Source organism: Hyalella azteca, unplaced genomic scaffold (assembly GCF_000764305.2).
Source record: "Hyalella azteca isolate HAZT.00-mixed unplaced genomic scaffold, Hazt_2.0.2 contig7125, whole genome shotgun sequence".
NCBI lineage: Eukaryota > Metazoa > Arthropoda > Malacostraca > Amphipoda > Hyalellidae > Hyalella > Hyalella azteca.
Window position 1 is genome coordinate 68,607 of NW_025937256.1, and position 19,102 is coordinate 87,708.

At 39.3% G+C, this 19,102-nt stretch overlaps 1 protein-coding gene across 1 annotated transcript; it reads left to right on the forward strand.

The window, feature by feature from the left end:
* Positions 1-1,977: 1,977 nt before the first annotated feature.
* On the forward strand, positions 1,978-16,379 carry LOC108674565 (probable GPI-anchored adhesin-like protein PGA55). The gene is made up of 8 exons (XM_047881127.1): positions 1,978-5,011; positions 6,793-6,886; positions 7,370-7,413; positions 8,072-8,410; positions 9,492-9,624; positions 10,134-10,233; positions 11,832-11,905; positions 16,312-16,379. The coding sequence occupies exons 1-8, from the start codon at positions 2,372-2,374 to the stop codon at positions 16,377-16,379; spliced, it is 3,492 nt and encodes a 1,163-aa protein (XP_047737083.1). The 5' UTR covers positions 1,978-2,371.
* The last annotated feature ends 2,723 nt before the right edge of the window (positions 16,380-19,102 follow it).

The following is a 19,102-nucleotide window of genomic DNA, read 5'->3' on the forward strand; positions in this document are numbered from 1 at the left end:
CTCGAGGGAAGCCTTCTAATTCGACTGATAATCGTTTAGCAAGCAGTCGGCAGTATCCAGTGACTGGAAAACCACCAGTGCCAACTAAGAAGACTGGTAAAGTTCTTCCATTGATCCGCCACCAAGAGTGCTCGACAAATGCTTCTTCTCTTCAAAACGTTCCGTCAAGTACCCAGGGTCGCTCAGAACTGTCGGCTACCGTCAACCGTCGAGGGGCGAGACGAAGAGACTTGGGTCGTCCGTCCTCCGCCGGGCACTCTGGACATCGTAGCTTCTCGTGTTCCGGTCCTGATGTTATTGATGAAATTGAAGAGATGGAAATTCAGCCAATAAATCCAGAGCTTCGAAAATGGGCATCTTACAGTGATAGTTTAGCGGCCGAAGCTTTGGCTATCAACACCGAAGCTGTTCTCGATTACTGGGCTGATATTTTGAAAGCCAAGCGGGCGCATTTTGGAATCCCTACTATTGGTAGCTTTGGTACCACTGTTGAAAATCTACTTGAAAGCGATCGCGATCCTACGCTTAGCTGTCCATCTCAAAGCTACGAAATGTGGTGTAGAAATTTCAGGTCTTCTTTGACTAACTCATTAAAATCGTCTTCGTTGCCAGCGAGACCCACTTTCAGAAGAGAAAAATCTTTCACTTCATTCTCCACTCCAGTTGCACCAATCATTCGACCTCAATTCAGACGAGAGAAAACTTTTTCATCGCTAAAAGCTACAAAGGATCAGAATTTACTGGTGCTTAAACGCGCACCTGTTGATAAAAGCACGAAAGACTGCAAAACTGGGCAATTTTTCGGAAATGAAAAAGTGTGTCCATCTGCATGTATCGTCTTGGGGGCTGAACCAACGCCCCTTTATACCGCTAAAACGTCAGAAGTTTTTATTTCATCCATTACTCGTCTCCAGCGGATGCTGCGGCCCGGCAGGTTGTTTGAGGATGTGAAAGAAGACTATCAGAAAATGTGTTCCTTAAAATTAGATCTGCTTGCTTCGAATGCAGCTACTCAATTTAGTCCATTGGAGCAGACGGTTGCTGATGGTCCTATTTTTCATGGAATTCCGGATAATGACGAATGTTTCTTCATACAGTCTTCGCAGGAATCAATTGAATGTAATGTTACAGATCGTTGTGACGAAGCTGCTGACCCGGACTTCTTGGAGAATCTTGAGGAAATGTCAGGCGATGAGGACTTTTATGAGGATCTTGTCCATCCTGACGTGACATGTTGCGATGTGGAGACGTTAGTCCAATGTCCAACTGATATTTATACGCCCTGTGCCATTGAGAATTCAAAGGGAGTGTCGGTGGCGACTCAGTCGTCTGAGATAGGGAAAAATTTTAAGTATTTTTCTGACCGTTCTCGGAAATTCATGCGGGAAATTCGTGCAACTAGCAGAGAGTTGTACAAGTACATATTCCAAGGACAAAAATTTCCCGGTACTACGTCGCACGATTCTTCGGATAACCCCACTGTTACCAACTCAAACGATCCAAAGGTTCTTACTCGGAAAGTGAACCCACCCAATAGTCATGTGCGTGCTAACTCTCCATCGACATCAGTCTCTTCCAAGGCGAGTATCGCTTCAAAAAAGAGCACAGAATCAAACGTGAGCGTCTCTTCCAAAGTGAGTGCCGATGCAAAGAAGAGTATTGCGTTAAAATTGAATTTGTCGTCGAAAATTGGTAGTGAACCTCAGGGGAATTCATCGGCGAAGTCTAGTTCTTCTATCAATAAGCTTCTGCCGAGCGCTAGAATAATTTCTGAAAAGAGCTGTGAAAAAACTGATAAAGGCACACAAAGTACGAAATGTCCTCAAAATCCCAATACAATTTCTGCGAGATGTGTTGCTCGGGAAGAAGATATTGCTTCTTCATCTGTAGCTAAACCCCACGATCATTCTAAAGATTCCGAACAGAAAACGCCTGTTAAAAAGTTAACTGCTTCAAATTTTCCTCGTGTAAAGGAAAGTACCAAGCGTGAAAATGTTTTCCCGAATGCGAACATGTCTCGAGTGCCTTTAAAATCCACCGGAACCAAAACTTCACCTTCTCGGGCTTCGTTGTCCACTTCATCAAGACGTGACCTCAAAGTAGCGGCCGCGTCCGAACCTCCTTCATCAGATACGTGTTCTAAGCTGCCCTCAGCGTCTGACAAGAAGCTCCCATTGATTAAATCAGTGAAATTAGACACACCAGATACGCAACGACCTTACCGTAGTTCTGGGGAAACCCTACTCAGCTCACCGAAACCTAACTCAAAAGCTCCTGTCGCCAAAAAAAAACTTCGGTGAATCTTGAGCCATCCCGTTCCGACAATTCGACATCTGCAGGGGCCAAAACAGTTCTACTAAAGAAGGGAGAAATGTTGAGCTCTCTCTGGTCTAGAAAATTTCCACCTTCCCTCGATTGTTCGTACATGCAAAACGCAAAGGATCAGCACGATGATGACAAAAGATTCGTCGCAGACCAACATCAAGATAATGTTGCAAATAATGAAATTTTTTTCCATGCTCTTAGCTCAGGTGAAAGGCTTAGCCTGGTAACTTCATGCCATGATAGTTCTAATATATCTGATGGGGATTCACGTAAACCATTAATGACAAATGAATCTTCGCAGATCTGTTCTTCTACGCCGAAACCAAAGGGAGAGAGCTCAACTTTAGAGTCTGCTGCTGATGAAGTTGTTCCTATGAGATTTTCTGCTGTTCCGGTGGTTCGAGATATTCATGGAGAAGAATTAGGTAAGGAGTCGGAAGCTGACAATTCGAAGGTTGTGGTATCTAACGATCCTGGAAACCCTAGTCCACCATTGGACCAAAGACTTGGGGGCTGTGATGTTTATTTTGATCAATCAACATCCCTGTGCGGAGTAAAAACTAGCCTGAGCAATAAATCAACGATGAATGGTCTTTCCTCTCGCGAAAAAGAAGGAGCTGGTCTTAGCCAAATTAATTTGCATGAAGAGAGGCACGGAACTCCAGGCGCCAACGAGACGCTTCTGTGTGACGACGTCTTCGTCGCAAATGTGGCTGAAGAACAAGTAGAAGATACAGAGTTTGTTGGTGCTAACACTTTTTATGTGACGTCATCTAATTTGCCTACACTTGACAGCGTTAGGAATGAAGTGTCATCAAATGAGGTTCTTGATGTTGAACCTCTTCCCAAACCAGAGGAAGATATTGAACTTGTCACTAAATCACAGGAATATATTATGCCCCACATCAAAACAGAGCACGATATTGAACATATTCCTAAACCAAAGGAAGATATTGAGCCCTGTACCCAACCAAAGGAGGATATTAAAACTCTCATGAAATCTAAGGAAGATATTGAACCCCTTATCGAACCAGCACGAAATATTGAACCCCTTAACAAGCCCGAGGAAGATATTGAACCTCTAACTGAATCAGAGGAAGCTGGCGAGAGTGCGTGCTTGCATGAAGAAGAGAATGTTACTGTAGCCTCAACTGAAGAAAGTTGGACGCAACATCCATTAGGTCGGTGCTCGACATCCCCGAATGTGGCTGTATCGGGCGTTCTTGAAGTTGATTTGGCTAAGTTCAATGAATCGGCGCTGGTGATTCATTCACTGGATGGTGAACTTTCCAAGAAAAACGACTTTTATGAAGAAAAAAAGTCTTTGTGTGGTAGTGAAGTTGTAGACGAAGGGTTTTGTGCTAGCCAGAGCATTCAAGAGTCCGAAAAATTTCCATTAAGTGTGTCTAAGGATGTCGTTCGTGATATCGATGAAAGTAAAGTTCAGTGTGTTCGTAAAATGTTCGATGAGAAGCAGATTTTGGGCGATGACAATTCAAGTCAATCAACAGACGACCAAAGTGTTCCAACTACAGTATTGTCGGCTCGAAACTCAACCAGTCAAAGTCTCGTGGATATTGAACAATCAGAATCAGTTCCCATTAAAACGACAATATCCTCTGAAGATTTACATGCTATCAGCAAGTGCAATGCAATGGCAAATGACTCTGCAACTTTCGTTGAAGCTTCGGATGAATTAGATGTAAATTATGTTTTAACCGCTGAAAATATGTCACTTAGAAATACAAATATAGCGTACGATACTTTGGAGATTGCTCGAAACATTAGCAAGGATTTGATCTCAACTGACGACCCAACTACTGAAGGAGGAACATGTAAAGATATGGACGTGAACTGCGAAGAGTCCACATTGGAATCGTATATATCAAGTGAATCAACTGGAGTGGATAGTTGGATGCGGAAATCGGGAAGTTGTGAGACGGACTTGTCAAGCTCGGCCATTGCAGACTCTGTGCTTAAAACGTGCCCTGAGATTGGCGTTTCAACCGATGTTATTGGATCTCTCACCCCCAGTCCTCAAGTAATAGATCTCATACCCACGAACGCGAACGTAAAGCACAAAATGGTACCATTAAATTCTAATAATTCAACTTCAGATAAATTTATCAAAATTGTTCCCAGCGAAAAGCTATCTGTGGATGATACGCCGTTGAGCCCTAAACTGAAGGGTTCAATTTCACCTTCTTCTGAAGATATAATTGACCCTCAAACGTCAGCAAAGAAATTAGAAGAAGGAACAGTGAATGATAAAACAATTGCTAGCAACTCAGTTGTTGATTATGAAAATCCTCCAACGTTCAGCTCCGTAAACCCACACGCGCAACTAAAAACGTTAAATTTTAACAAAGAAGTACATTCAACGTTCCTTTCTTCATCGGTTAACCAGAATGTGATAGACACGACAAAAATTAATCTCGAACGCATTGCAAGTTCATTTGCATCGACGTCATCAAACCAAACTACTCCAAACTTACTCGAACCTATTGACGAGCCTATAACATCGTCACTTAACCAGGAGATGATAGACGAAGCTCTTCGTCTGTGTTGTGACCGCGACGAGGCTGAAGAAGAAGCTTGCGTGTGGCGCTTCGTCGAGATCGCTGGTCTCGACCTCGTCAACGAACCCGACGATGCAGTCTCGGCCGTACACTGGCTCTTCTCGCAGGTGCCTACGCGTGCGCTCTCAACCTATCCCACCAGACATCTGACGTTGAAATAACGTCCCGTAAAAGTTATTTCAACGAAATTAGTTTTGTAATCAACGTTGTTTCTACGTCATTTGCCTGGCAGCTGACGATGAAATAACGTTGATTCATCATTGTTTCAACGAAATCGATTCGTAATCAACGTAGGTTCAACGTCATTTGCCTGGCAGCTGACCATGAAATACCTAACGTTGATTCATCGTTGTTTCAACGAAATCGATTCGTAATCAACGTAGGTTCAACGTCATTTGCCTGGCAGCTGACGATGAAATAACGTTGATTCATCATTATTTCAACAATATGGATTCGTTGTCAACGTAGGTTCAACGTCATTTGCCTCGTGGGTACCTGCTTATAACATCTTCAGTCATAGCCGTTCGTGTGTCCACTCATCCCCTTAACCAGCTACTTAGATACACCTGGTAATAAATTGATTGACTATAATTTATTCAAGCACCTTTGCAACGGAAAGCTGTGTTTTGCTGCGTGGCCAATATCCACTATAGCCCCCGCAGCTCTCGTGATTTACTAAGAGAACTAAGCTGAACCTGCGTGTCTGTTTGCTCGAATTGTTTCAACTACTCAACCTTCTCGAGCTAAATATAAAAGAGCTTGAATGAAAGCTAAGTATAAAAGAGTTTAAATACAAGAGTTGAAGAGTGTTTAGCTTTCTTCGTGATTGATTATCGCTACCAAATAGTTGTAATATTTCATTCTTTTTTTTTTATCAGAATTCAGAGATATAACCGGTGTATTGATAGAAAAAATCTATTACAAAATGCAAGAATATGTTAAAGTTCAAATATATTTTGCCGATTGTTTGTGTTTGACTAACCCGTCGTCACAATTTAGTCACGTAATGTTTTGTTAGTAAAGTTAGTGTGGGTTTTCGGCTTGGACGTTCACTAGCAGCCGAGCTATATATGTTCGCGTCGTAGTTTCGCACGTTTTCGCTATGGAACAATTTCATATGTTTTTGGCGTTTTTTTCTATAAATTAAGATGGTTCATTCCTAAGCGAGCCTTGTATGCTTGGTATAGTCTTGTTTTGTTTTATTACCTATTACTCAGCTTTTTCATGCATTCTCAAACCTAGCTTTCGGTTATTTTGCTTATACGTTGTGTGTGGATAATATTGTTAATAACAATATTGATAATAATAATATATTGTTAATAATAATACGTTGTGTGTGAATGTTAATTTTAGTACCGCAGAGAAGCCGCCGTAAGCTCGGCTTCGCTGCTCCGCAATCTAATTCGTAGAAATGTTTCGCATGTTTATCAATTCATTTGTATGAAAAATTTAGAGAATTTTAGAGAATTACTCTTCGAATTACTGGCCTCGAGTTTAATTTTCTTCATTTAATAACTGTCTTAGTTCGGAAATACTCTTTTGCATTAGTTCTCGCTTTTTAATTGCATGTAATTAGTAAATTTGAAATGAAACACTCTTCTTATAAATGATCAAATAAGTTCACTAGTATTAATTTTACCGAATATGAATTATATCCTCTATAAAAAATCTAGAACTGTACTCACAAAGCATACGTTTTCTTGTACGTGTTTATTAACAAGTCAATTTATTTTGATTATGTTAATCCATTATTATTAGTAGCAAGCCAATTTATTGTGATTATTATTAATCCATTATTATTATTGTGATTATTATTAATTATTATTAATCCATTACTATTAGTATTGATGTTAATGCATGAATTATTACATAATATTTTGTTGTTTAGAGTCGCGGGAGCTGTCGACACGAGGAGCTGAAGGAGCGAGCGCGGGAGCTGCTAGAAGCCGCGCGACGAGACGCTGCTCTGCAGACTAAAGCTGGTCTGCAGACTGCGCTCACGCAGGTAACTGCGGCCTGCAGACTGCGCTCACGCTGGTAACTGCGGTCTGCAGACTGCGCTCACGCAGGTAACTGAGTGATACATCACTAATGCATCACATCACATGAGGTATTAGTGTTGGGGCAGGTATAGCATCATGCATCACATGCGGTATTAATGTTGGGTGATAGTAGCATCGCTCATCCATAGGATTGTATATACATATACTGCTATGAACCATTCAATATTCCAATTGAATCAACTTTGCTTAAACCAAGAAAATAATTCTATTGTTGCCGTGATTGTAATCTCATAGGTTATATTTAATTCAATCGTACAGTCCTGAACATTACAGTTGTCTGTACGAACTATTCTTGTATGAACATCATGTAACATAAACAAATAATAGATGAACAATTCATGAATTAACTTTTCTGAATAACAATTCCTGCCTATCTGATAACAAAATGTTTGATTCCCCCAGGCGACTTGGTACCTCGGCAGTCAAAAGGCAGCGACTTCTCGCCTGTGAGTGCATTTCTCTGATCTCTCTTGACTCCAACAATTTATTTTTCTTTTACTATGGATGAGGAAATAACAAACACAAACTCGCTCTAGGTTTGTATTATTGTTTAATATTATATAATAATAATTGTAACTCGACAAGATTCATTTTAATCTTACCAGTATAACTGAAATCAACGGAAATCTTGACTAAAATTACAAGGTCAATACGCTGACTTGAATGCCTCTATCCACGCAGCATTTTATCCGTTGGGCTGCTGAAGCAAGATCAGTTTTCTACTTGAGTTTGTATCATCAATTGGTCGATAAAAATACATTGTGTACCACGCTGATGCACGATCTCTTGGATTTGAAATCGCATGCTTCAGATTTTGATTTTTCGAATTAAGGATCGAAGCTTGGCCCAGACTCTTGAAAAACCGCGGACTCTTAAAAAAAATCTTTACTAATACAATTGGATAATTGATTATTGAAACTAATTCGTCAAGTCGTCAAACTGAGCTCTTGATTTGATCAGATTCTTTAGAAATTTAGAAATTCTTGATCATTGATTCTTTAGTCGCTACATATGAAACGCTAATGCATGAAAATTTGCTTAACCAAACATGAAACTTTCAAACAAGATCATCCAAAATTAAGTTAATTGAGTGCTGTTTTCCAGGAAAATGAGAGCATCATTGTCGGCCGGACTTCTAGCGCATCCTTCCATCCACTCAAACACCGCACCACTTCCACCTCATCCTCGAATAGCTCTACTCCTACAAATGCCGTGCCAGATAACAACAAATCCTCTTCAGCCTCAGACGAGCACAGATTCAGGCATGCTTCAGCTTCAGAAACCAGCGAGCACACGTCTGAAGCCATGAAGCAAGAGCCCTCTGAAACGTCCACGCTTCAATGGACCAGCGCGCGGCCGACACAACTTCAGTCCTTCAGCAACATCATCGAACGCATCAGCCCTGAGAAAGAGCAAGCCGTTCGATCAAATTCTGTTGAAAAGGTTCTTGCATTTGGAGGAAACTTTCTTAATGGTTGTAATTAATGCAAACAAATTTATTTGTTCATCATTACCATGGTCCTACGTTTATGTTGCACGGGTCTAATCTGATTTTCAAATTGTGTACATTTTTCCATGTACAATAAAAACTCTACCAGGACTTATTTTATGTGCAATAAATTAGTTATGAGTTGGTCACTCCAATTTAAAAGGACCTAGGGTGGATTTTATGTATAATATTTTTGAAGTACTTTTCTAAAATTTCTAATAGTTACCATGATGCAGAAATTTATTCTACACATTAAGGTTCAAGGCTTCTTAGCTTCTCGATGGTGCCTAAAAATGATTTGTATTCATAGAATAATTAGCAGGTTCCAATCAGCTTAACTGTAGAACATATATCGTTAACATTAAATAAAAATCTTTACTTAGACTGCTGGAGGATTGGAGATTGTTCTTGTGAATCCTCCAAGTTTCTTATATCTAGAAGCATACGATTAATGTATCGGTTGACGTAGCCTTCTATATGTACCGAACCGTTCAGAACGTTGGTTGTATAAATATTATATAATATTTAGTATAAATCATTAAATATTATATATTATAAAGGACATGTGGCCAGTATTAACTGTCCCTCTGACGTTGTTTTCGGTTTTGTGGACCAGCAGCTTGAGGCGGCTTCAGAAGTCCCTTATTGAATATGTTTGTACCAGCAATGTGTGTGTCTGTAGTATCTGTCAGCAATGTTTTAGGTAAAATTAGGTATACCACGATTGCATATGCCAGCAATACTCGTCACCATAACATTGTAGTCACTTCAGACGGGCAGCGGTGGTCGGAGAGGGAAGTGAGTCAGTAACTAACGGGGGGCTGGCTGGTATTATCTACAAGACGTGTGTTATTTAGTTAGCAGTATTTCAGTATTTAAATTATCATACATGTTTTAGACAGACATCATCAGACACTTTTACCTTATCTATAGGACTTGCATTATTTAGTTCGCATTATTTTTCTAGTAATGTTCATGTCACCTATGTTATCAGCCAGCAATGTTGTTCTCCAATAACATTTGGTGTGACCACAGACGGGGAGCGTGGGACGGGGGGAGGCGAGCCAGTACCTGGTGGGGGAGCTGGCGGCGCTGGAGCGCGAGCAGCAGCAGATCGACGCACAGGCCGCCAAGCTCGAGAAGAGGCTACGCAGGGTCATGGAGGCTGGTGAGGCTACGCAGGGTCATGGAGGCTGGTGAGGCTACGCAGGGTCATGGAGGCTGGTGAGGCTCAACCTTGTGAGGCTAAATGAGGAGAATCATTGTTGGTTACATGGGCTAGAGAGGCTTACGAGGACTTCGAGGATAGTGAGGCTGAACCTCGTGAGGCTGAACGATTGGAATCATTGTAGTTTGCGAGGGATATTGAGAGACCCATCTGCCTAAAATGAGCTTGGGTCTCATTACTTCAAAACATAACTTCGAATTAAAGAAACAGAAGAACTTGAACAACTTTGCTCTGTTGGAAACGTATTACTGCGTTGAAATAAAGTTGATAGTGAGTAGTACTTTTTTTTAACTCCAGGGATCCGAGACGCCGGAGTTAAAATATTACTCAAAATTAAAAAATTCTTCATTATGTATGAGGTTCTTCGTTATGTATGAGGTTCTTCGTTATGTATGAGTTTTCTCGCTTAATGATGTATTAATTTGATATAAGTTTGTTGTTGGCTGCAGGTAACCGCGACGTGGAGGAGGAGCGACTCATGCAGCGCTGGTTTACGCTCGTTAACAAGAAGAACGCGCTCATCAGGCGTCAGGAACAGCTTAGTATATTGTGAGTGTTATTTATTGTCTTGCTTCATTGTATATTGTGAGTGTTATTTATTGTCTTGCTTCATTGTATATTGTGAGTGTTATTTATTGTCTTGCTTCATTGATGTACAAATATTGTTAGGTTATTGTAGCTCTAGCGTCAGGAGCAGCTCAGTATATTGTGAGTATCATTTATTTTCTGGCTTCATAGCTGCACAAATATTGTTTTTGAATTTTTATATTCATTGGTATAACCATACATATATTATTAGTTGATTGTTACCTACATTAGTAATTATTGCCATACAAATATTAATAGTTACTTGTTATATACATTAGTGTAGCCATACAAATATGAATACATAGTGAATTGTTTTTTTATATAAATTAATGCGAGAAATTTATTACGTTTAACCCCAACCGGAGGTGGTACTTAATTTAACCGTGCAATTCATAATATGCTCATAACTTGTTTTAAATGTTGAATGTGTGAATTGAGCGAATGTGTTTCTTATCAATGCTGATGTTCAAATTTTAATATCCGGGTCATTGTTTGAAATATGGTGCTCCTCTGTAACTATTATATATGTCTGGATTTTTGTGAAGAATATTTGTTGGCGTTTATTATTGTTTATTCATAAGAATCCGTTTGTTATTCAATATTTATTTGGATAATTTTAAGTGTTAATTGCGCCAAAAATTCTGAGTATCTTAAGTGTTAGTTGCTCCAAAACTATTGAGTATCTTAAGTTTTAATAGTGCCAAAAATACTGAGTATCTTAAGTGTTAATTGCGCCAAAAATATTATCCTAGGATTTTTAAGCTACAACATCGAGACACATATAATTCGATGCGCAAGGACCATATCTAAAATGGAGTAGCCGGTTTTTTGAATTTATCATTTTTGTGGGCGTGAGGGCATTTTTCGTAAATTTTTCGTAAATTTTTCGATTTTACCCCCCGCCACCTCCCTTTTTACAGAATAAAATCCAAACTATAACGAAATTATAAAAACGCGCTACTACAGATGTAGATATTTTTTTGCGAATCGAACGGTACTTTATATCTCTCATTGCTGTAGCTTCTAAACTCTAGGAGGAAATATGTTTGCAGTGACAATAAGTGTGAAAGTTCAATAGAGCGCAACAAAGTCCCGAGCGCCTCAAAATAGGCATTCAAGGTGGCAAGGATACTAGACTAGACATTACTGGAGCTGAAATTCAGTCAATTATGGTGGGAACGACTGCATGAGCACCATCCTGCCTGACAGCTGCCGGGTAACTAAGGAGCAGCGTCTCCATACCGTCAATTTATGTGCTCAGCAGCGAATTTCCTCCTATCTTAAACGTGAAAGATCTCCGCCACCCCTAACCATTTCGCAATCGGTCGTGAACGCATAAATCAACGCACAGAGATGGTTTTGGTACCGTTGGATAGGTCAGAATGTCAGCTTTAAGATGAGACTAAAGACCGGAAAAGCCAAAATCCAAAATTTTTGGCCAGATGCTCCCCTTAAGTGTTAATTGCGCCAAGAATTTTTAGTTGAACTACTCGCCACGTAAGCTAAATGAAAAATTAATAGAGAGTTCCTGATGAAATATTTTCTTGCAAATCGTCCAGGGAGAAGGAGAGTAACCTGGAGAGACGCTTTGCGCTGCTCAACAGGGAGCTGCGCGCCATCATCAGCATCGATGGTGAGTTCTATCATCATCATTATTATTATTACTATTCATTTAACGATTACATTTGACGTCGAAACTTATTCACGTGTGCCCTGATGTCTCTATATTTGGGAATTCCTGGATACTCGCTTCTTTGTATGTCCTGCAGTGCTTAGAGAACACGCCGAGTTTTGAGTTTTGCTTAGATTTTTGACTGGAAATGATGTGTCTTCGCAATTAAATTACTTGGCGCTTACCAAGCACATAAGTTCGATCATGTGTCGTTTGATTTCGTGTCTGTTTAACTAGCGGCACTAAATCGAGCAGTGAAATAATTATATTATCTCTTACATTGATTGATAAAATAATATATTGCGTTATTCGTTAATCAGAATGAATTTTATTGTTCTCCAATATTCTATACAACATTATTATGCCTCCGCTAACCATCGCTCAAAAGCAACGGGTAGCGTACAATATCGTACTGGATGATAAATAGAGCTAAATTTAAGAATGTTTCCCTGCATCTGACAATGCATTATCATTCGTTCCTAGATGAGAAATTTCTTTTAAATTGAATTTGAGAAAAATCGTTGACGGTATGAACGGCCGTGTTGTGTAAGCTGCATTAAGTGAGGTTTCTTAGCGACATTTTATAGCAAGCATCGAACAACGTTGCTGCTGTACATCGTGCTGACTGAACTGTTATGTCCATTACTTTGTTGCAGACTTTTACGCAATATTGCGCTACACATGATGGACAAAAACGTTACATTTTATTATTAATCTATAACCATCATCTTATATTATCACATTTAGATTTCATCAAATACATCGCGTGTTCAAATAAGATGAAACTAACTACAACATTTTTCATTTTACTGAAATGATGATTGCATTACTGTTTCTCGGTGGAGCTCTTGATATGGCAGAGTGTGTGTGGTGCAGGATTGCTTCTCCAGCGGGGCCTAAGAGAACCAAGGTGCCGGCGAGCGTAAGCTGCTTATGGAGCTTTGCTGTGTCTCATGTTTATATCATTGCTTTCTGTATCGCGTAGCTCTGATACGCGCGTGTTGCGTACCTTACACCTCGTGTGTCATGTTCATACTGAACCGTTCTATGACACGCGTAGCTCAGGTACGCGCGTGTTGCGTAGCTTGCAACTCGTGTGTCATGTTCATACCGAACCGTTCTATGTATCGCGTAGCTCTGATACGCGCGTGTGTCACTTCAGAACTGCTGTCGTTTATAAAAAATGGCTATGCCAGCTGACATTATTCGTGTCTTTTCCAATGTAATCTCCATAAAGTCGTGTTGACGTTACACTAAGACTTTGAATTACTGTTGTTCATATTCAGTTTTTTCGACCTTCAATTAATTTTTGAAATTAGAGCTGGTAAAGTTTTCTTGATAGATAGCAATCATCATGCTCGCTCGTGCAAACTATTCTTAATCTTCTCAGTATCGAATTACAAGATGCAACATGATAAATAAGGCCTGAAGTATTGATGTTTCCTTACATTCACTTGCCTTTGTGTCTCTGATGAAAGAAGAAGGGCTTGCACGATTCGCGATCGCTCACTTCAGAACTATATACGCGGTCTATACTTTAAATATATAATATATAAATATAAACCTTGACTATACGCACACGGTCAAGGTTTGCGTTACGAACATTATATCCATGCCGTAACAACCACTTCCATATCCATGCAGTAACTTAACGAATAGTTACTTTTGTGTTCAATTTGTCTTGTTATGACTTCCTCATATTACCATCCTCAAAGAAGATAAGGATTTATCGAAGAATGTATAAATATTTCATTATTTTGAATTTCTACAAATTTGAACTTGAGAATAAATATGAATATCTCGGAGAAAAAGAATGGCATTTGAACGACGTTTAGTATTTGATGGATGGAATTTTTTAAAAGTATAAACAGATTCTTTAAACATTCAATTTATAATGGACGGTACAACGTTGCAGTGATGTGTTGGCTGCTCTCGAGATTCAACTTCATAGCCACGATCTCAAAGCAACATTGAATAAATAAATATAAAACAGTTTTAAAAACCACGTTTTTCTGGTTGTTACAAAACTAAAAACAATGAAATAAAACAAATAAAAAAAATTAAAAACCACGTTTTCTTAACGGACAAAAAATAAACATTAACTTTTTCAGTGAGTTGTCCTAAATTTTATTCTTGACCTAAAATGAAGTCTAAAGTTTATTTTTTCAAATCTCATACTGAGAAAACACAAAAAACGTGGGGCGGACTCTGTGAAGATCTAAATATCATATATTTTGAGAAGCTAAAGATTAAGTATTATAATGAATAGAACTTGGGTAATGGATGTGTCTTAAAGCCCGCCCAACGATTTTTTTGTGTTTTGTCAGCATAAGATTTTAAAAATAAACTTTAGACTTCATTTTAGGTCAAGAATAAAATTTAAAACTAGTCACTGAAAAAGTTGATGTTTCTTTTTTGTCCGTTAAGAAAACGTGATTTTTAAAAGTTTTTTATTTGTTTTATTTCATTCGTTTTAGTTTTTAACCACCAGAAAAACGTGGTTTTCAAAATGTTGTTTTTTATATTTATTTATTTTCTAATTTTTAGTTCAATAACTTTTAATAATTAAAACAAATTCATCTGAAATTATTCTCTATAAATTAAAGAATAATGTATAGACAGTTCGAAAGTTCAAATCGTTTTCGAGGGTTGGCAACTCTGGTTGTTCGACGAAAAAAAACTCAATTCCCAACCGTGAATTTTTTTCTCTCCATACAAAAGTCAGTTAATTAATTTAACGATTTTAATTATAAACTTAATTATTCTGATAATCAAATCTTGAATTGTTAGGCATCATAAGCATGCATGCCAAATTTCAAGTTTCTATAGGATCTTCAGAAGTGCTCTAAATTAAGGTTTGAATTTTTGATGACAGACAGACAGACAGACAAGCGAAAAGAAGAAAAACGTGGTAAAAGTAATTTATTTCAAACTCCATGTAATGGTTATCGGAAATGTAATGAAAAGAAATGAATTATTTTATAAGGAAATTTATGCTAATGTGCAACATTTGTCCCGAATATAAGTGGCCTTGGATTAAAACGTTAGAGATTACAGTAGTAAAATTTTCTACTATGACCTTCAGACTAAATTGGCTGCAAATCGACATTGTTTTAATGTTGAATCTAAGATTATTTTCTTCGACGTCAATTTATGATCTAATTCTTGTTCAAAACTGAATGCTAATATCAACTGAATGAAGTTGTAATCAACTAAGTTTCAATGTCAAATGCCTCTACACTCCCATTGGTGACGTTCATATTGAACAGCTTCACGTATCTCGTAGCTATAATGCACGTGACTTACCTCTTACCTCGGAACTTCTCTTGGTGACGTACACCGAGCCGATTGTGTGAAGCAGACTGCGAGAAGCTGCAAGTTGAACGCATATAGAAGCCTTGTGAGTGTTGCGGTGCGTGACTATACCAGCAGGCTTCATTCTTTGCTGTTCTACTGCGTGGCAGTATTTCAGTGAAAAAATTCATTCGCGTTTTTAGTTCTGTCAAACGCTCTCGCCCATTTTCCGATCATTATAAATTCAAATAATGCATCTTCTTATTCGTGAAGGAGATTGATATCTTAAATTTATTAATCATCTTCATTCTTTAACGTTATTTTCATTCATGATTTGCCGCTCAATGTATAAATCTTTAATTATAACGATTTCAAATTTGCTTTGGCAAAGTCCAAGTACCAAAAATGTTCTTATTAACTTTTAATTTGTAAAATTAAGTCCATTGTCCTGCGCTTGTTTGCATCTAACGTACTCATTTTTATCATGACACGTGAAGGTTACACTTGAAGGTTACCACGCATGCGCGTGGCTACTGCTGCATGCTCATGCGCAAGGAGTGCATGCGTGCCCGGAGGTGCGCTTGACCCAGCATTACGGACCTAAGAAGATTGGGTAATCCTTCTCGCCGCGGATTTGCTCGGGTCGTCAATCCGTTGGAAGAGGATCTCGCAGAATCCAAAGAAGATTCGACTTTCCGCCATCTCCGAGAGCTTCTCAGCGCACCCATCTTCCCGTAGCTTTAGTATTGCACTGTGCGGCGAAGTCATCGTTTTTGACTCAATCGATCCCACGTCACATAAAATTACGATCGGATCTTTGCCATGTGAGGTCTCGAATTCGCGTTTCCCAAGCTCTTGGCAATGATCGATCGTTACCTTCCTATCACCGAGAAGAGATCGCTGAGCGCCTGGGTAGGGGCTTGAGCGGCCAGAGAGGCTTGGCGACTCGAGCCAACCCGCTTTGCAACTCTAAACTTCTTTACTCAAATTTAATGCTGTTTCAGTCGCTCCAAATCTGGGATCATGGTAGTCTTATTAAAATTTATCTGCTCAAGGACTTTTTGGTTGTGGAGGCTTCGGTGAGACGTGGCAGGCTCTCGAGGCGAAGCTGCTGCAGACGGCGACGCAGAAGGCTGCGTAGAGGATGGATGGTTCTGCCACCGCCTCAGACCCAGACGCGCGTATCACAACCATAACTCAAAGGGCGTCCCGGGGCGCAGCCTTGTATTTTGGGTCCTAGCACCGGTGCAGTTCAAGTCCTCCTCTGACGAGGCCCAATTGGTGAATTGTGGTTTCTTATGACGTCTGTTATGTTTGAGTAAGTCGGAAATACCATGAGTGAAAGGTACAAAGTCAAACGTGAATTTTGAGATGTCAGTTTTGAAAGATTCGAGTCATTTAAATCTGTAAGTCTGACAAATGTTAAGGTTGTTACATAACGTGTCAAGTGTACTTAGTTTCTTTGAAGTGTTGAAGTGATTACTATGGAGTACATGTACCGAGTACATGCACAGAGCATTGCATTATCATATTTGGTTTGCATCATCTGGTGTGTCATGTGTAAAGTGAAAGCCCGTGCAACCTGTAGCTATCGTCTGTAGAGAGAGCATATAACGCACACGTGAAGTTTTTATGTAAGGTGCAAAGTGCAGCGTTAAGTGTACACATGAAGAACTCATGACGTTATCAGCGGCAGCATCAAACGAAATCAGCATCAAAGTGTGAGTTGAAATCGCTACTCAAACGGTAAATCACTCTTTTTAATATATACCATGATAATTATTGTTCTCGTATGAATAACACGTTATCGCTGGATTAAAGTTAACTCATGCATGCCTCGAATTTCCCGAGCTAACTATGTTCTGAATATAGTTCAGCAATTATATATTGTTTTATTAAGCTTAGCGAACTCTATGAAATTTGGTGGAATTCTCACCATGCATAAATTTTCTGCTGACGACCGTCTCTCACTGAGCATGAGAAGCGAAGTTTTCATTCCACGAGGCTTTCATTACAATTCGCGGAGGGAATGAACTGATCTTGCTCACATTTTATAGACCGACGCGTATTAATCCAATATACCCTTCGATTTTATTTGAAAAATTTATTGCTGGACAATCAGACTCCAGAGGATTGCGCTCAGGGATTGAGCTTAGGAATTTAGAGCGTGAGAGCGGAACTATTCAGAATAACCCAAAACTTGATGACGCCGTGTTTGTGCATGGTTATAAATACTTAGTGCAGGCTTGCAATTTAGTTTGGATCGCGGACCTTGATTTTTAAATAATCAAACGCACTTAGCAACTCAAATCGTATGTAGTGTCAAGTACTTTACAGACCGCAGACTGCAGTTCGCTTCGAATAATAATAAAAATAAATAGTACGAGTGTGAAAGCTCAGTCAATGAGGTAACTTTATAGTTACCTCATGTAACAAAAGTTACATGAGGTAACTTTTTTAAGGAATAGAAAATTCCATTTGGCTTTGTAAATAATGTTGTACTTGAGCTAATATTCCGACCGAGACAATTGCATATTCGAGCATGAATTATAAACACAGCAGGTTAATATGCAGAATTTCAATGCATCGTTGAAATAGTCCGGGGCAAAATAAAGCTTGTTGGCGCTGACATGGTGCAATCTGTGCTCGGGTCACACCCGGCCTGGCGCTGGTAAAATACACTCCGCAACACCGGCTTAGTTTCGGCCAATCTAGGATCGTACGAGCTTAGCGTTGCCCTCTACAGCTCTGTATCCCCAACCTGCATCGTGTCGTGTGGTGGTGCCCCTAAAATGTGGTGTTGGGCCTATGCCTATGTGTTACTCTTTACCTATACATATTTTACCAAATGTGAAGATGTAATGCCAATGCCTGGAAAGATGTGATAGTGTAATGCCAGTGCCTGGAATGATGTGATAGTGTAATGTCAATGCCTGGAATGATGTGATAGTGTAATGCCAATGCCTGGAATGATGTGATAGTGTAATGCCAATGCCTGGAATGATGTGATAGTGTAATGCCAATGCCTAGAATGATGCAAAAGCGATAGAACTCCTGATACTTTTAATTGAAAAGCGAGGGTTTTGCTTGCCGTAGTTTTAAACTGGCTCTGATATGCGATTGCGCGTCTTACAACTGTAACTTTTTACGACGTTATTACTTAATATTGATAATATGTTTCAGTTATTATATGTGTAATTTGCTCGTGTTTTTAGCTAGCCCTCTGCTAATGAAACATTCAATCAAAAATAAAACGAAGCCCTCTTTATCCCTGCAGTTTTCAGTCAGGTGATCGCTTTGGTCCTTCCTCTAGCCACAGTGAAACCAAGGGTTATGAAATATCCTTATTGGCGCGTATGAACACTGAAAATGTACGGAGCTGAGACTAGTCGTGAGACTTGAGACTTGCACCGGGGCTACTACTGAGAACAAATCCCGGTCTTCTACTGAAACTCCTGAAACAACAGATATGCGAAATAAATACCTAGCAGAGAATTCAGTTGACATTAATACCGCATTGTTCAATCCCCATAACACCACTACAAATATTCGCATCTAGAAGCTGCTTCTTTCTTTGGGTTATTTCTCGTCCATGTCGCCACTAAAGAGAATGTTCCCTCAAAAAATTCTGTTCCGCCAATAGCCATCCACCTGTATAATATATATATTTGCTTTAATTATTTTATCGTATCTACGCACATACGAAGAAATGATGCTACCGAACTCGTGCGATAATATGTTTTATTTCACTATTTCCACTGCTTCTTTTGGTGAACTTCAGAAGAATATTTTTGGCAAGATATTAAATTCTAGCGCACAAGATGAAGCGTCTCAATTATACTTATTTGAATTATAATTCTGACG